General features: G+C 48.3%; 2 protein-coding genes across 5 annotated transcripts in view; one reads left to right on the top strand and one right to left on the bottom strand.

The window, feature by feature from the left end:
• Positions 1–13329, top strand: part of GATA4 (GATA binding protein 4) — a 103201-nt gene that overhangs the window by 81207 nt on the left and 8665 nt on the right. For 3 of the 4 annotated variants that reach the window (XM_045286906.1, XM_045286905.1, XM_004707642.2), the window contains exons 3-4: positions 9606–9772; positions 10719–10844. In XM_045286906.1, coding sequence (XP_045142841.1) covers positions 9606–9772; positions 10719–10844 — 293 coding nt within the window. Of the gene's footprint in view, positions 1–9602; positions 9773–10718; positions 10845–13329 lie in introns of all 4 variants that reach the window. The other variant, XM_004707641.2, reaches the window with a different exon arrangement.
• Positions 6290–6700, bottom strand: LOC101642369 (40S ribosomal protein S19-like). Its single transcript, XM_013005914.2, has one exon. The coding sequence runs from the start codon at positions 6698–6700 to the stop codon at positions 6290–6292; it is 411 nt and encodes a 136-aa protein (XP_012861368.1).

The following is a 13329-nucleotide window of genomic DNA, read 5'->3' as shown; positions in this document are numbered from 1 at the left end:
TTCTCAAAACATTTGTTGTCCACTTAAGCCCCTGGCATCAACTCCTCATTTTGCCCCCTCCCTCCCTGCTCCCACTTCCCTCATGAACCTTTGATAATTTATAAATTATTATTTTGTCATATCTTACACTGTCCGACGTCTCCCTTCACCCACTTTTCTGTTGTCTGTCCTCCAGGGAGGAGGTTATATGTAGATCCTTGTAATTGGTTCCCCCTTTCTTCCCTACCTTCCCTCCACTGGCACTCTCACCACTGGTCCTGAAGGGATCATCCGTCCTGGATTCCCTGTGCAACTCAGTTTTCTTAATCCTTAGGGTTGTGTTGTCTTTTTGCTATGATCATGTTAATTAATATTCCCCCCTCCTTTTGTTTATTACGTTTTTGGTCCTTTTATTCCAGTGAATTATAAATTATTAGAGCATATTGATAACGATATGGCAAGAGTGGGCTGTGATATAGTGCAGTGTGATATACTTTTCCATATATATTCATCTACACACACACACACACCTACTTTCTTGCCTTGGATTGATGGCACTCAACCAAACAGACCAGGTAAGCTGCCAGGTAGAGTGCTCAGATTTAAGCCCTCTCCTGGCATTATTGGTGTAGTTTCTCTCAGACACCTTAGGGCCTTGGGTTTCCCTAAAATATGGCCAGTGAATAGGAATTGAGCGGGTTTGTGATACATCTGGAGATGCAGCGTGGTGGCTGCAAAAGGTATAGCTCAGTTACCTAATGTGTGTGGGACCTCAGGGGGGTCCCTTATTGCCACTGCACCTTGGTTTCCTCCTGAAAGTGCATTGAGCTCCTTAAAATATCCCTTCCAGGACTTCAATCTGTGATACATGAAGCCCCACCCGTAGTCTTCATGGACACCACTGAACATACCAGGCATGGTTCCGTGCCAACCCAAATGCAGTAACCGAGAAAGCAGAGAACTGAGGGTGCCAATTTGGGCGCGGTGCCCAGAGTCCAATAAGGGGCAAACATTTCCAGTTGGCCATAAGTGATCATAGAACGATCAGCCTGAAGTTCAGGGAGCTGTGAGAGGTCAGTGGTCAATTTGGGAGTCCAAGCATTGCGTGCCACGTTGTGCATCATCTTCTCTGGGGATAGGATTCTCTCCTTCCTCCCAGCCTGGCGACTAGCAGGCAGGGCATCTGGTGGCCCTGGCTCCCCTGGCATGACTGTTCTCAGCTCCCACATGCTGCAGAGTACTTGAGGGTCCTCCTTGAACATCAAGAGAATTCAAAGGATAAGGAAATAACTCACCAAAACAATCTTTGTAAACCAACTCTTGTTATTAGGACAAAACAACATTATGGAAAGTTTAAAAAACAGAAGTGAAAAACAGCACATTCTGTGAGAAGTCTCTACTTTTTTCTTTCTTTCTTCCTCTTATTTTTTTTGTTTCCATATAACTACTTTTAAAATGGTGTACTAACTGATGTGTGGAATATTGTAAGAGCCCCCAATAAAATGTTTTGCTTTGTTTTTTTAAATGGTGTACTAGCCTTTGGATCACAGGTGGAAGAGGACACAGTAACTGTCCTCAGGAGTCTATAGATGTTTAATTTCTATATTGCAGGCAAGGCTGTCATATTCTTAGAGCCCTGATAGGATATTGGGTTACATGCTCGGCTGATAAACACAAAGTCAGCAGTTCAAATCTACCTGCTGCTTCTAGGAGAAAGATGAGGCTGTCTGCCCCCATAAAGATTTATAGCCCCGGAAACCCACAGGTGCAGTTCTACCCTATCCTGTTGGGTTGTTATGAGTCAGCATGGAAATGAGATAGAAGCAAGTGCTTTTAATAGCAATGGAGCAGTCGTTGTCCTCCATGGACTTGTCTGGCACAAAGGGCAAGTCCCTGATGTAACCATGGCTGACCACCAGATGTAAATTGTAAAGCACGGAGCAGTGCTTCCTGGAGCTAGTTGGGGAGTGAACCCTGTATTTTGTGGAGAAACCTTTGTGCTGTTTTTCCCTACATATGGTTGATTCTGGAAGATCTCAAAACCTCATCCCCCCAAAGATCCCTTCTGCAAAGCACCTTGCAATCTGGTGTTCTGAAGAGCTGTGCCCTGAAATATTTTCGATATCAAACAAGGTGGGAGAACTGAGCATCTGTGTGCCCTGGGCTTCTTACAGCCCATGCGGGCAACATGTCTCTCATGTACTGGGTTTTTTTAATAGATGAATACTGCCTATTGCCACGGGGGGAGAAGACTGGGCCCCACCAGCAAGGTTAAGGTACCTGCAGGCAGATGTAGGTTTCTGGGCCAGTTCACTGGTGTATGCGTTCTGGCCTGGGCAAGACCTAGCTTTGCTAAACCATGGTAGCATTCCAAGTGGCAGCACAGGCCAAGACTTTTCAGAAGGGAAGGTGCTGAGGTGGAAATGGGGAGCTTTTAAAGCTTCAAGGGAGGAGTGCTTGATCCCTAGGAAGCAGAGATCTCTCACAGTCTCTTTGATGGCAGAGATTGCTGCTTCTTGGGGTACACATTTCATCTTTCTCTTTGTAATTTCTAAAACGGCTCATCATGTAAGAGCCGTGCCGCTGCTGTGGTCGGGTCTGACTCACGGCGCCTCCTGTGTCTCGGAGGACAGTGATGCCCCTCTGGGTGTTCAAGGGCAGGTGTCTTTCTCTGAAGATCCCTGGACCTCAGGGCAGATTCCAATCGCCAGCCTTTTGGTTACTCCTTAACTCTTTGTATCACCCAAGGTGATCTTTGTTCATTGTTATTATTGTCGGTAGGTGCCCCAAGTGGTTCTTTCTCTGTATAACTGAAGGAAATTCCGCCAAATCCTACACCATCCCCACAACTGTCCTCATGTTGGAGCCCATTGCTGCGGCCACTGCGTCAACACACCCAGTCGAGGGTCTTTTTTTCCCCCGCAGCCCCGGTCCTTTTACTTTCATGTTTATCTTAGGGATCGTTAGGAGCCCTGGTGGCATAGTGGTGGCAAGTTGGGCTGAGATCTGCAAGGCCAGCAGTTCGAAACCAGCATCCCCTTCTCGGGAGAAAGTTGGGGCTTTCTTCTCCCCTAACAGTTCCCGTCTGGGAAACTCACAGGGGCAGTTCTACCCTGTCCTACAGGGCCTCTATGAGTCTACATCGACTCAATGGCAGTGAGTTTGGGAGAGTTAGGGGTAATTAATTCCTCGTAGTGCGCTATATATATTTTCCTCCAACTTATCATTTGTTCTTTGGCTTCAGTTTTGAACGGGTTTTCTACAGTTATTTCTCTCCAACCTCCCTCTCTTCCCCTCTCTGATTCTGTTTTTCTTGTTTTTGGTGCTCTTCTTAGTCCTATCAGAACATCCCTGCTCCTTTGAATTTCTTACCCATACTCCTGAGGGACATCTTTAACGCTCCCCTCAGGTGTGAAGCCACACTTAAAAAAACAAAAAAAAATTTAAACCCCAAACAAACAAAACCGAAACCCAAAACCACACTGCTGATGAGTCAATGCTGACGCATAGGGACCCTATAGGACAGAGTAGACCTGCTCCCGTGGGCTCCCAAGATTGGAACTCTTTGCCGGACTCCGGGGTAAATGCCACAAAGATGCAGAGATCCCTGAATTCCTCAGGGCGACTCTCACAAAGCCTGGCGGTAACTTCTGATCAGCAGCTACAGGAGTTTCCAAAATAGGAGCTTTCATGCACGCCAGCTGGAGCTCGGCTGGAGCTGCCCGCCCTCCCTCTGCAGCCTCTTGTCACAGGCCTCCCTTGGCGCAGCTCTGACAAAGCCCAGAAGACCGAAGGCCCCTGGGCTGCCAGGAAAACCTCAGGACTTGTTTGCAACTCAAACCCCGGCCTCAGGCGCCAACCCACTGACAGACCAGGCCCGGCCCGGCCCTTCAGGAAATCCAACAGGGTTTCTGGTGAACTTTGGATGGGACATGGGGCTGTGGTTCATCAGGGGACATTTGGGTGGCCCTGGGGCTCTGTTCCTGTCATCCTTTGAGTCCTTTCTGGTCCTTTGGGTGTTTATTTCTGCTGCCGGGTAGGCCCTCTCCCCTCCTTCGTCTAAGCTCAAGGCGTGCCACTTTTCAAGAAGCCCTCCCCTGTGAGTCCCCTTGACCTCCTCTTTGAATGCAGCACAGCCGTAGCTGCGCTGGGCATGGGCCCTTCTCAGGGTTTGATGGTAAGTGCCATGGCAATTGCGTGTCTTCTCTGCCCAGTGTGAAGATGTGCAGCAGGGAGGAAGGGGTGGGAGCGCCTGAGACGGCCCAAGCACCGCCACACTGCCCGGGGCTTTCTTTGTCTTGCCACCCAGCTCGAACAGCCAGCTGTGGGTGAAGATTTTCTCCCAGGCTTGCCCGGCACTTGCCCCAGGGCAGGCGAGTGCATGTCAGGGTACAGTTGGGGTTGCGGTGCTATCCACAGAAACAATGGCCCAAGACTGCTTGTACGGCACCACAGTAGACTCTATGGTGGGCCCCTAGGGGAGGCCCAAACCAATCCAAAACTCACTGTCATTGAGTCAGCGTGGTAGCAGAATGACCCTGGACAGGGTAGACCGACTCCCTTTGAATTTCTAAGACTAACTGTTTAATGGAGTAGATAGCCTCGTCTTTCTCCCCAGGAGCGGCTGGTGGCTCTGAACTGCCAACCTAGCGCCCCTCAAAAGGGTGGCGATCTCTCCACTCACTTCTCTGCCCTGGAACGGATGCTGCCCTGGTAGGACAGAGTGTGCAGTGTCAGGCTCCCCAATGGCCACATGGAGATCTTTTGATTCCGTTCTTTTTCTCTCCTGCAGGAGGGACACTGCCAACCAAGAACCCGGCTTCTTCCTTCTGGTTCTCGCTCCTGCTCCCTCCTGATTTGCTTTCTCCATCCTGGCTCACCCTGCTGGTGCCCCTCAGGCAGACAGCACAGTGGGTGGGTTCTCTGAGATGGATTGGGCAGGTCAGAGGAGAGGTCAAAGTTTTAGGCTCTTGATTACATCAGTTCTCTTGGGGTGGTGGGGGGAAGTGTTAGGTTGGGAACCTTCAACCTCTTGTTAGCCCATATTTTTCTTTCAGACTCTAGGGTGGAAATAAGTGGTGTTAATTCCAAGGAATCTGCCTACTAAGGTGGAGGATACCCAAGAAAATCAGGCTGAATTTGGTTCCATTTTAATTTCTTTTTTTTTTTTAAGTGAAGTGCAGAAGAAAGGGAGAATTTAAATCCTTAGTTTTGGGATTAGGGCACCAATGCTTTGTCATTTCTTTTCTTTTTTTTTTATATTGCTCAATTATGAACATTTTTTTTCCTTTCTTTTTCTTTTTTTTTTTTTTGCTTTGTCATTTCATTGCTAATGTTCTTGTTAGTTAATTGATTTCCCAGTGAGACCTCAGAAGTATAAAGTGTCCACCTTGATGCCAGATCCCCTGCCACCAATTCTCAGAGCTACTCCTATATGTCATTCTGACCTTGGCCCCAGTGGTCTGCGGAAAGGTCAGATTCTCAAATCTCCTACTCCCCCACCCCAATAACCCAAAGGTTTGTCCCTGGCCTTCCCCACTGCCCCCCAAGCCCTCCAGCCCCTGCTTTCCAGCAATAATCCATCATCATTATCTCCTTTGGTATTTGCAAATCACTTTACAGCCATTGTTGTAAGCTTTTCCCTCTTATTTGCAAAGTACTTTACAGCTATTATTAGTCTTTCCTCTGAATGTAGGGCAATGCTGACCCACTTCTGAGAATTGGATGCCCAGCACAGGGTGGGACTTTCCTAAGTCAGTTGTTGTAGCTGCACCCTCTTGCCCTGCCCCTGCCCACGGGCAGCTCAGTCCCGTACATTTCCAGGGAAGAAATCCAGGTGGCTGTTCACAAGGTCCACACAGGCTGTCATTGCCAGGAGGTGCCAAGCAGCAGGCTTCAAACTTTGTCCTCTCCGATGCTCAATCCAAGGGAACAAAAATAGACCCGGCCGGCAAAGGGTGACAAAACACCAGTCCCTTCCTCATGGTGGGCAGGGAACAGCGTGGGACGCCTGCTTCGCTTTTCTTCAATCTGATTTTTTTTCAAGTAGGCAATTATGACATCGAATGGTTGCTTTAGAAAAAACCCAAAACTGATCTACCCTAATAGAGATTCCTTTTTCTTCTTAGCTACCACCAATACTTGTGTTTCTTTTTGTGAGTTGTGTTTTTTTCACTTCATGTTTTGGGATAGGCTGTAAGCATTTTCCTCCATAGTAACACTGTTTTTATAATAATCTTTTTTTTTTCAAACGAGGCAATTTATTAACCCAGCATCATTTGTTCTAATGTTTCTTGTTGGCAGCTGCCACCTATCTGGTGATTCTGTCCAGATCTCTCTGTCCCTGAGGTGTCAGTTTGCGGCCTCCGTCTTGGTCCTTCTCCACCATCTTGAGCCCCTCCAGGGCTTGAAGGATCTGGGAGGCCATGCTCTTGGAGCCCCGGCTGAAGTGGCTGGGCATGACACCCTTCCTCTGCCGCCCCCCGTAGATCTTGGTCATGGAGCCAACCCCAGCGTCACCCCGAAGGTACAGGTGCCATGCTGTAGAGGCAGCTCGTGTGTAGAACCAGTTCTCATCATAGGGACCAAGCTCTTTATGCTTGGCCAACTTGACCGTGTCTACCCATTCAGGGACTTTCAGCTTCCCGGACTTTTTGAGGAAGGCTGCCAGAGCTCTGACGAACTCCTGCTGGTTCCCGTCTTTTGCAGGAGCTCCAGGCATCGTGCGGCCTCCGCGCTGCCAGCCAGGGGAAGCTATAATAATCATTTAAAAATCTTATGTAACATTTATTGAGTAGATTGGTGGTAAGGTTTTGCAGTAGAAAATACAGAAGTGTATGCAGAGTGGAGCTGGTGGTGGGTTGTGGATCGACGCGGCTGTGTGTCCGGCTGGCTTTAGGAAGCATGCTTTTCCCTCTTGTCCAGAGCCTGCCTTAGACTGCCATTGAAACCCTTGCTCATTCCCTCTAGCTGCAGGCCCAGGTCAGACTCATGCCCTCTAGCCAAGAAGCAAGTGTTTGCCACTCAGGCCTCCAACTCAGTCAGGGGTGTGCTCCCCAAATGAACCAGGTTAATACTGTTACTCATTATCAGTATTCAACTCCAGTTCCCCCAACTAGGTCATTAGCATTCTGCGAGCCAGGCTCCTTCGAGCCCAGGCAGGCGTCAGTCTGTTGGAGTACTTAAGTAGCAGATGCTTAGTAAATATTTGTCACTGATAAACACTTATTTGCCAACCTCCAATGCCTTTAACTATTTGCTCATCCATTGGTTGAGCTAGTTGGAGTCTCCAAGGCACTGTGAGGGGAGTGGTGGCAGAAAGGAGGCCTGAGGGGTGGCTGGGGGGCTCTTTGAATGAGGGACTGTCCCCGAGGCGAAGCAGTCAGTGGGAAGAAGAGAGGGAATGACCCCTCCAGAAATGAGAAGTGAATGACGAGATTCTGTCTCTGGAGCCTTCTTTACATAAACCTGAACACGGAAAACTGCCTGCTTATCTCTACAAGGGGAAAAATGGGAGTCTCTATCTTTTAGAGCTGAAATATTTATGAATGAAATGATAGGACATCTAAAATTTTCCTAGATGACTCAGCCAATGACTCAACTAGTGGTTGGAGGTACAGATGAGGCAACACTGGGCACAGATTTTGGAAGCGAGATGACAGGCCGTTAAGAGTCCCTTTTTATATTCTGCTTTCTTTGAATTATGTTGAATTTTTTTCCATAAGAAAGAAAAACAAGACTAAGAGTGTTGTATTGCATTTGGATTGAAAACCCAAACCAAACCCACTGTCCCCAAGCTGATTCTGGCTGACCGCAGAGCTCCCGTGGGGCCTCGAAGGCGGTGTGTTCTCATGCATGCAGGCGGTCGTAGCCTTACCCGGCAGAGCAGCGGGGAGGTCCCAACCCCAGACGTTTCTGTTTGCAGTGGAGTGCTTTAACCACTGCATCACCAGGGCTTCTCTTGAACTGCAAAGATGCTCTAAAAAGGCCTCCAGTAGGGAGCCCGGATGGTATAGTGATTACGTGTTGGGCCGCCATCCGCATGGTCAGCAGTTTGAAACCACCAGCAGCTCTGTGGGAGAAGCACCAGGCTTTCGACTCCCATCAACAGTGTCAGAAACCCACCTAGGGTGGCTCCTCCCCTTCAGCAGGAGATCTGAGATGAGAGGGTTTAAGACAACTGTGTCTTAATTCCATTTTGAGGTTGTAGTGCCATCTAGCGTTTATTACAAGCACCCCAAATAGCTATATTGCTAGTGTTTCCCCCAAGGTCCAGAGAGGGGCTTTGCCTAGTGGGGTCCTTTCTGTGAATGTGACTGGTCTCTCTGATTCCAGTGACTGGCTTCTGGAGTTGAAGAGAGGGCTGACTGGCGGCAGATGGGCCAGCCAGCACGTGGCTGTGGAGGTGGCGGCGACGGCCTTCACCCTGGGCATGCAGGTTGTTGCTCAATCCACACTTTGCAGGCTGGGGAGCAAACAGGACATGAGTTCCCTTTTCGTGTGCACCTCTGAAGGCAGCTGACCTTGGTGAAAGGACTCTCAGTCTGACCCAGGTGCAAAAATAGCCTATCGTCCCTGGTGTGTGCTGAGCTCGCTGGCCTGAGCAAACAGCCCCTCACACCTGCACACTGTTTACTTGGTGTAGACACACAGCTACTTGTTTGCAGGTGCAAATGACTGTTTATGTACCCAGAGTGGGGGGTAGGGCTCTTTCACCTACCCTCTTCTCCCGCCCAGGCTCCCTTGGGACAGGTACGCGGACACGCACGCCAAATGTGCAACTATGAACCTCAGATTTGGGTTCTGATTGACAAAGGACGCTCAGCGATGTCAATCCCCCCACTGGAGAAGAGCTCACCCCTGCCCCTGGCAGCAGGACAAGGGACAGCTGTGCTAAAACACAAATTGGGAATACTTGTTAAAATGGTAAAGTCTGATGACGGCACATTTAGATGGTAGACTATTACGTTGCCTTAAAATGAGTTCATGAAAAATTCCCAAGTGGTTTGTTTTTAAGTGAAAAATAGGCCCCCAGTTTATATGTATACATATACATTATCTTGACCTCAACAAGGAAAAGGTCTATGCCAATATATAAAGTGTTGCAAAGGATGTAATAGAACAGTCTGAGAACACTGGTGATCTGTTATTTGAGGATTATATATGATCTATAGTCTCTTTAGATGTTTCAGTCTTTGCTCATTTTCCTGAAGTAAATATTTATGATAACTTTACTCAACGGGGCGAATACTCTCGGTTTTGAAAGGGAAAGACAGGGAAGAAAGTTCTGAGCAGAGCTCAGCATTGGTTCAGGCTTTAGGCTTTGGATGAGGATCTGAAACTGAAGTCCAGAGCCCACTCCTGGCCCCAGGCCTGCGATTCTGCCCACTCTACCTGTTCTGCTGACCAGGGAGGGCCTGCTGTGCCTGGGGTCCCCAGGAATAAAAATGCCCTCATTCCACCACAGCCCACGGAGCTGCTCCCCTGCCCACCATGGAGCGAGGGCAGGCCAACCATGCTGATCTGACATTTCTAGAAGAAACCGGGCCTTCTTCTGTGGTCACCGCATTCACAGAGATTTTTCGGCATCAATAAAAACGGGGTCCTCTGTGTGTCTCTCCCAGCAGATATGTTTGATGATTTCTCAGAAGGCAGAGAATGCGTCAACTGTGGGGCCATGTCCACCCCACTGTGGAGGCGGGACGGGACAGGCCACTACCTGTGCAACGCCTGTGGCCTCTACCACAAGATGAATGGCATCAACCGGCCCCTCATTAAGCCCCAGCGCCGCCTGGTAAGAAAGCCCCTCGGAGCGCTGAAGTCCAGCCACCTGCAGGATGGACAGGCGTCCGCAGCTCTTCCTCAGGGCCTGGTTCAGCACTCCCTGGCTTTGAGTGACGGCATTTACCCTTCCCATTGCCGTGGTGGTTAGGCGGCGTGGAGTTGGCTCCGACCCAAAGCAACCCCATGCACACCAGAATGAAACACTGCTCCATCCTCCCAGTGGTTCCTACGCTCCAGCCCACCGATGGAGCCACTGTGTCAGTCCATCTTGCTGAGGGTCTTCCCCTTTTGTCCTGCCCCACTACTTTACCCTGCATGATGTCCTTCTCCAGGGACTGGAGTATTGACATCAACTCTAAGAGAAGCCCCTACCCCCTACCCCCACCCCCACCCCACCCCCGCTTACCTTGTTTTTCAATTAATAAAACCTGAAGTCCAGGGAGGTCGAGCAAGTTGTGTGAGGGGTGGGGAGCAGGGGAGGGGGTGCGTAGCTTGTGAAGAATCTGCTGGAATTGAGCCTGGGAGCCAGCTAGATGTTTTACTCCTGGCTCAATTCTCTTGCTGTAACCTGATCTGATCAATACCAGCTAGCTTTGTGCATATACAGGGGGGGGGGGGCATCACATACCCTGATGCTTCCCTTTCTTGTGACCCTGATGATACTTGGATACAATCGAGCAGCTTTTCTGCTAAGAGCCTGGTTTCTGCTTGGGTATCCATCTGCAGGTGAATGAATAACAAGTGCCCAGTTAGGACTAGAAACCAGATCTTCAGTTTTCTTGCGCCGCACCAGTCTTTGCTCTCAGTCACATCGAAGGGGGAGAAAGAGGTCTTACGACTGGCCCAGGTCTCATGCAGCGCTCTTAGGGCTCAGCCTGCCACCCATGCCCGTGTTGCTAACGAGGAAAGCCTGCTGCTTTTAACTGGGCTTCACGGGTGTGTCTCCTGTGTTGCAGTCAGCCTCCCGCCGCGTGGGCCTCTCCTGTGCCAACTGCCAGACCACCACCACCACCCTGTGGCGCCGCAACGCTGAGGGCGAACCCGTGTGCAACGCCTGCGGCCTCTACATGAAGCTCCACGGGGTATGTAGTTCCCAACACACACACACACACACCACACACACACACACACACACACACACACCCTCTGCCTTTTCAGACTACCACCTTTCTTTCCTCCTTCCAAATAAAGTATTTGGATTTCGAAAGGGCTGTAAGAGCTTGTGCTGGCCGCTCCATCGCTTTAATTCCCATTTTACAGACGAGAAGACGCTAGCTTATAGAACAGTGAACAGTGTAAGACAGGACAAAATAGTAATCATTTATAAATTATCAAGGGTTCCTGAGGAAGGGGGAGCGGGGAGGGAGGGGAAAAATGAGAAGCTGTTACCAAGGGCTCAAGTAGAAACCAAATGTTTTGAGAATGATGATGGCAACAAATGTACAAATGTGCTTGACACAATGGATGGATGGATGGATGGATGGTGATAAGAGTGGTACGAGGCCCCAATAAAATGATTTTAAAAATGAAATGTATTACAGAATACACATTTGTGTTTATTGCCACAGGGTTGATTCGACAAAACTAGAGAGGAGCGTAATGGACAATAGGGAACCGACTAAATGATGGCACACCCCCATAATGTAGACTATGGGGCAGGAATGGGACAGCAGTAAGTTAGAGCCACATGCCTTGATGTCATGAGAAAGCTCTTACCAAGCCATAGGCCTTGTATCAAATTTATAAATGTTCATAAGAAATCCACATATAGCCACACAGAATCACAGGTGAGGTTGTTTCTTGAATCATTGTAATGGTGGAAAAGGAGGAAACTTTTAGGCGGGAGATGGTTAAAGAAGCTGTTATTCTTCAGTAGGAGAATGGCAAATACGGTTAATAAGGGAACTTAAAAATTACAAAGAATGAGATATATTCATAAGTACTAAAGTGGGATGTGTCCAAGACTTATCATTGAATCAAAACAAAAACACTGCACAGTGGAGTTAGTCTGATTCCTGTTTAGGTCACAACAGAAATAACTATCAATTTGAATGTGTGTCATTTCCATTTTAATATAGAATATTTAAGAACTTAGAAAGCTGGAAAAGGGGGATTGAAAATGAAAGATCACATCGGGTTTTTATACCTTCAGTATTTAAAATATTTTCCAATATGGATGATTTCACCCATGCACTATGTGACTGTAAAAATGAACAGTAAAGAAAGTACTTCGAATAGAAAGAGGATCCAAAGGTTCAGAGGGAACCAGCCACGAGAACTCTTGGAAGGGGCCAGCTGAAGAGGAGAAAGAAGGAAGACAGAAGGGGGCGCCAAGCAGAGTCAGCCAAGGAGGGGCACATCTGCCTCTCTGACACCTGTCGTAGAGGTGTCCTTGATTGCAGCAGGAGTGGCGGGGCAGTGGAAGCAGTGTAGGGACTTGCTGAGTGAAAGGTACAAGACAGTAAGATATGACTACAAAGCGGCAGTCTCAAAGGCCACATTGAAAGATCATGGAAGTATTCATCAAACTATATGAAGCTCCCTTGCATACTGAGATGTGCAGAGACAGGCATGAGGGCAAAGTCTTCGGGAGTCAAGACGGGCTTCAAATGGACCCAAGTAGACCTGAGGGACACTGGGGGAGGGCAGTGTTTCCTGAGAGCTGCAGAGAACTGACGAGGGTGGCAGGTGGGGATGCGGTCTCAACCACCTCTTCAACAACCTCTCCGTAGACTAGGCGTGCCAGTGCTGGTCACCGTCCAGCAAGTTCAAACTCAACTCCTGGTGACCCCACGCGGTGCAGTAGAGCTGTGCTCCACAGAAGTTTCAGCGACTGATTTCTCAGAAGTAGGTCACCAGGCCTTTCTTCTGACGTGCCTCTGGGTGGACCTGAGCCACCAATTCTTCAGCTCGCAGCGAGCACATGAGATGTTTTATCATCTCAGCACTCCCGAAAGCCAGCAGTGGCGGCACTGGCACTTGTGCTAGTGCATTTCTCGTTACCATTCTACTGCCATGGTGTTGGCGCGGCTTTGTTTTCCTGTAGTGTTTGCACATAAGGTGTCTGTTAGTCCCAGATAATAAATAAGCATAGACCAGAGCAAAAAGACTTGATTTGTCTTAAAAGAAATCAGAAGTGGGCAAGACACTATATATTTTAAATTTTTATTAAAAGATCATTTTATTTGGGGCTTTTACAACTCTTGTAACAATCCATACATCAAATGTATCGAGTATATGTGTACATATGTTGCCATCATTATTTTCTAGGCATTTACTTTCTATTGAGCCCTTGGTATCAGCTCCCCCCTCCCCAATATTTTAAAAATATTAGAAAGATGATCTGCAGGCCTGCTTTCTGAACACTTTGTTTAGTTTCTTTTTTAAAATAAGTTTTGTCATATAATTCACATACCATAGAATTCAATAGTTCAATCATTAAAAAGCATTGTACAATCACTATAATCAGTCTAGAACAGTTTCTTCCTCAGTGTTTTATCAGCTCTTTATTCCCCTCAGTCTCCCTGCCAGACCCCCAAAAACCATTAATCCAGTTACTGTCTCTAT

The sequence above is a fragment of the Echinops telfairi genome, unplaced genomic scaffold (assembly GCF_000313985.2).
Source record: "Echinops telfairi isolate 266 unplaced genomic scaffold, ASM31398v2 ScPeMD7_9;HRSCAF=40, whole genome shotgun sequence".
NCBI lineage: Eukaryota > Metazoa > Chordata > Mammalia > Afrosoricida > Tenrecidae > Echinops > Echinops telfairi.
The sequence above is the reverse complement of the archived record's forward strand: the minus strand, read 5'-3'. Positions and strand labels throughout refer to the sequence as shown.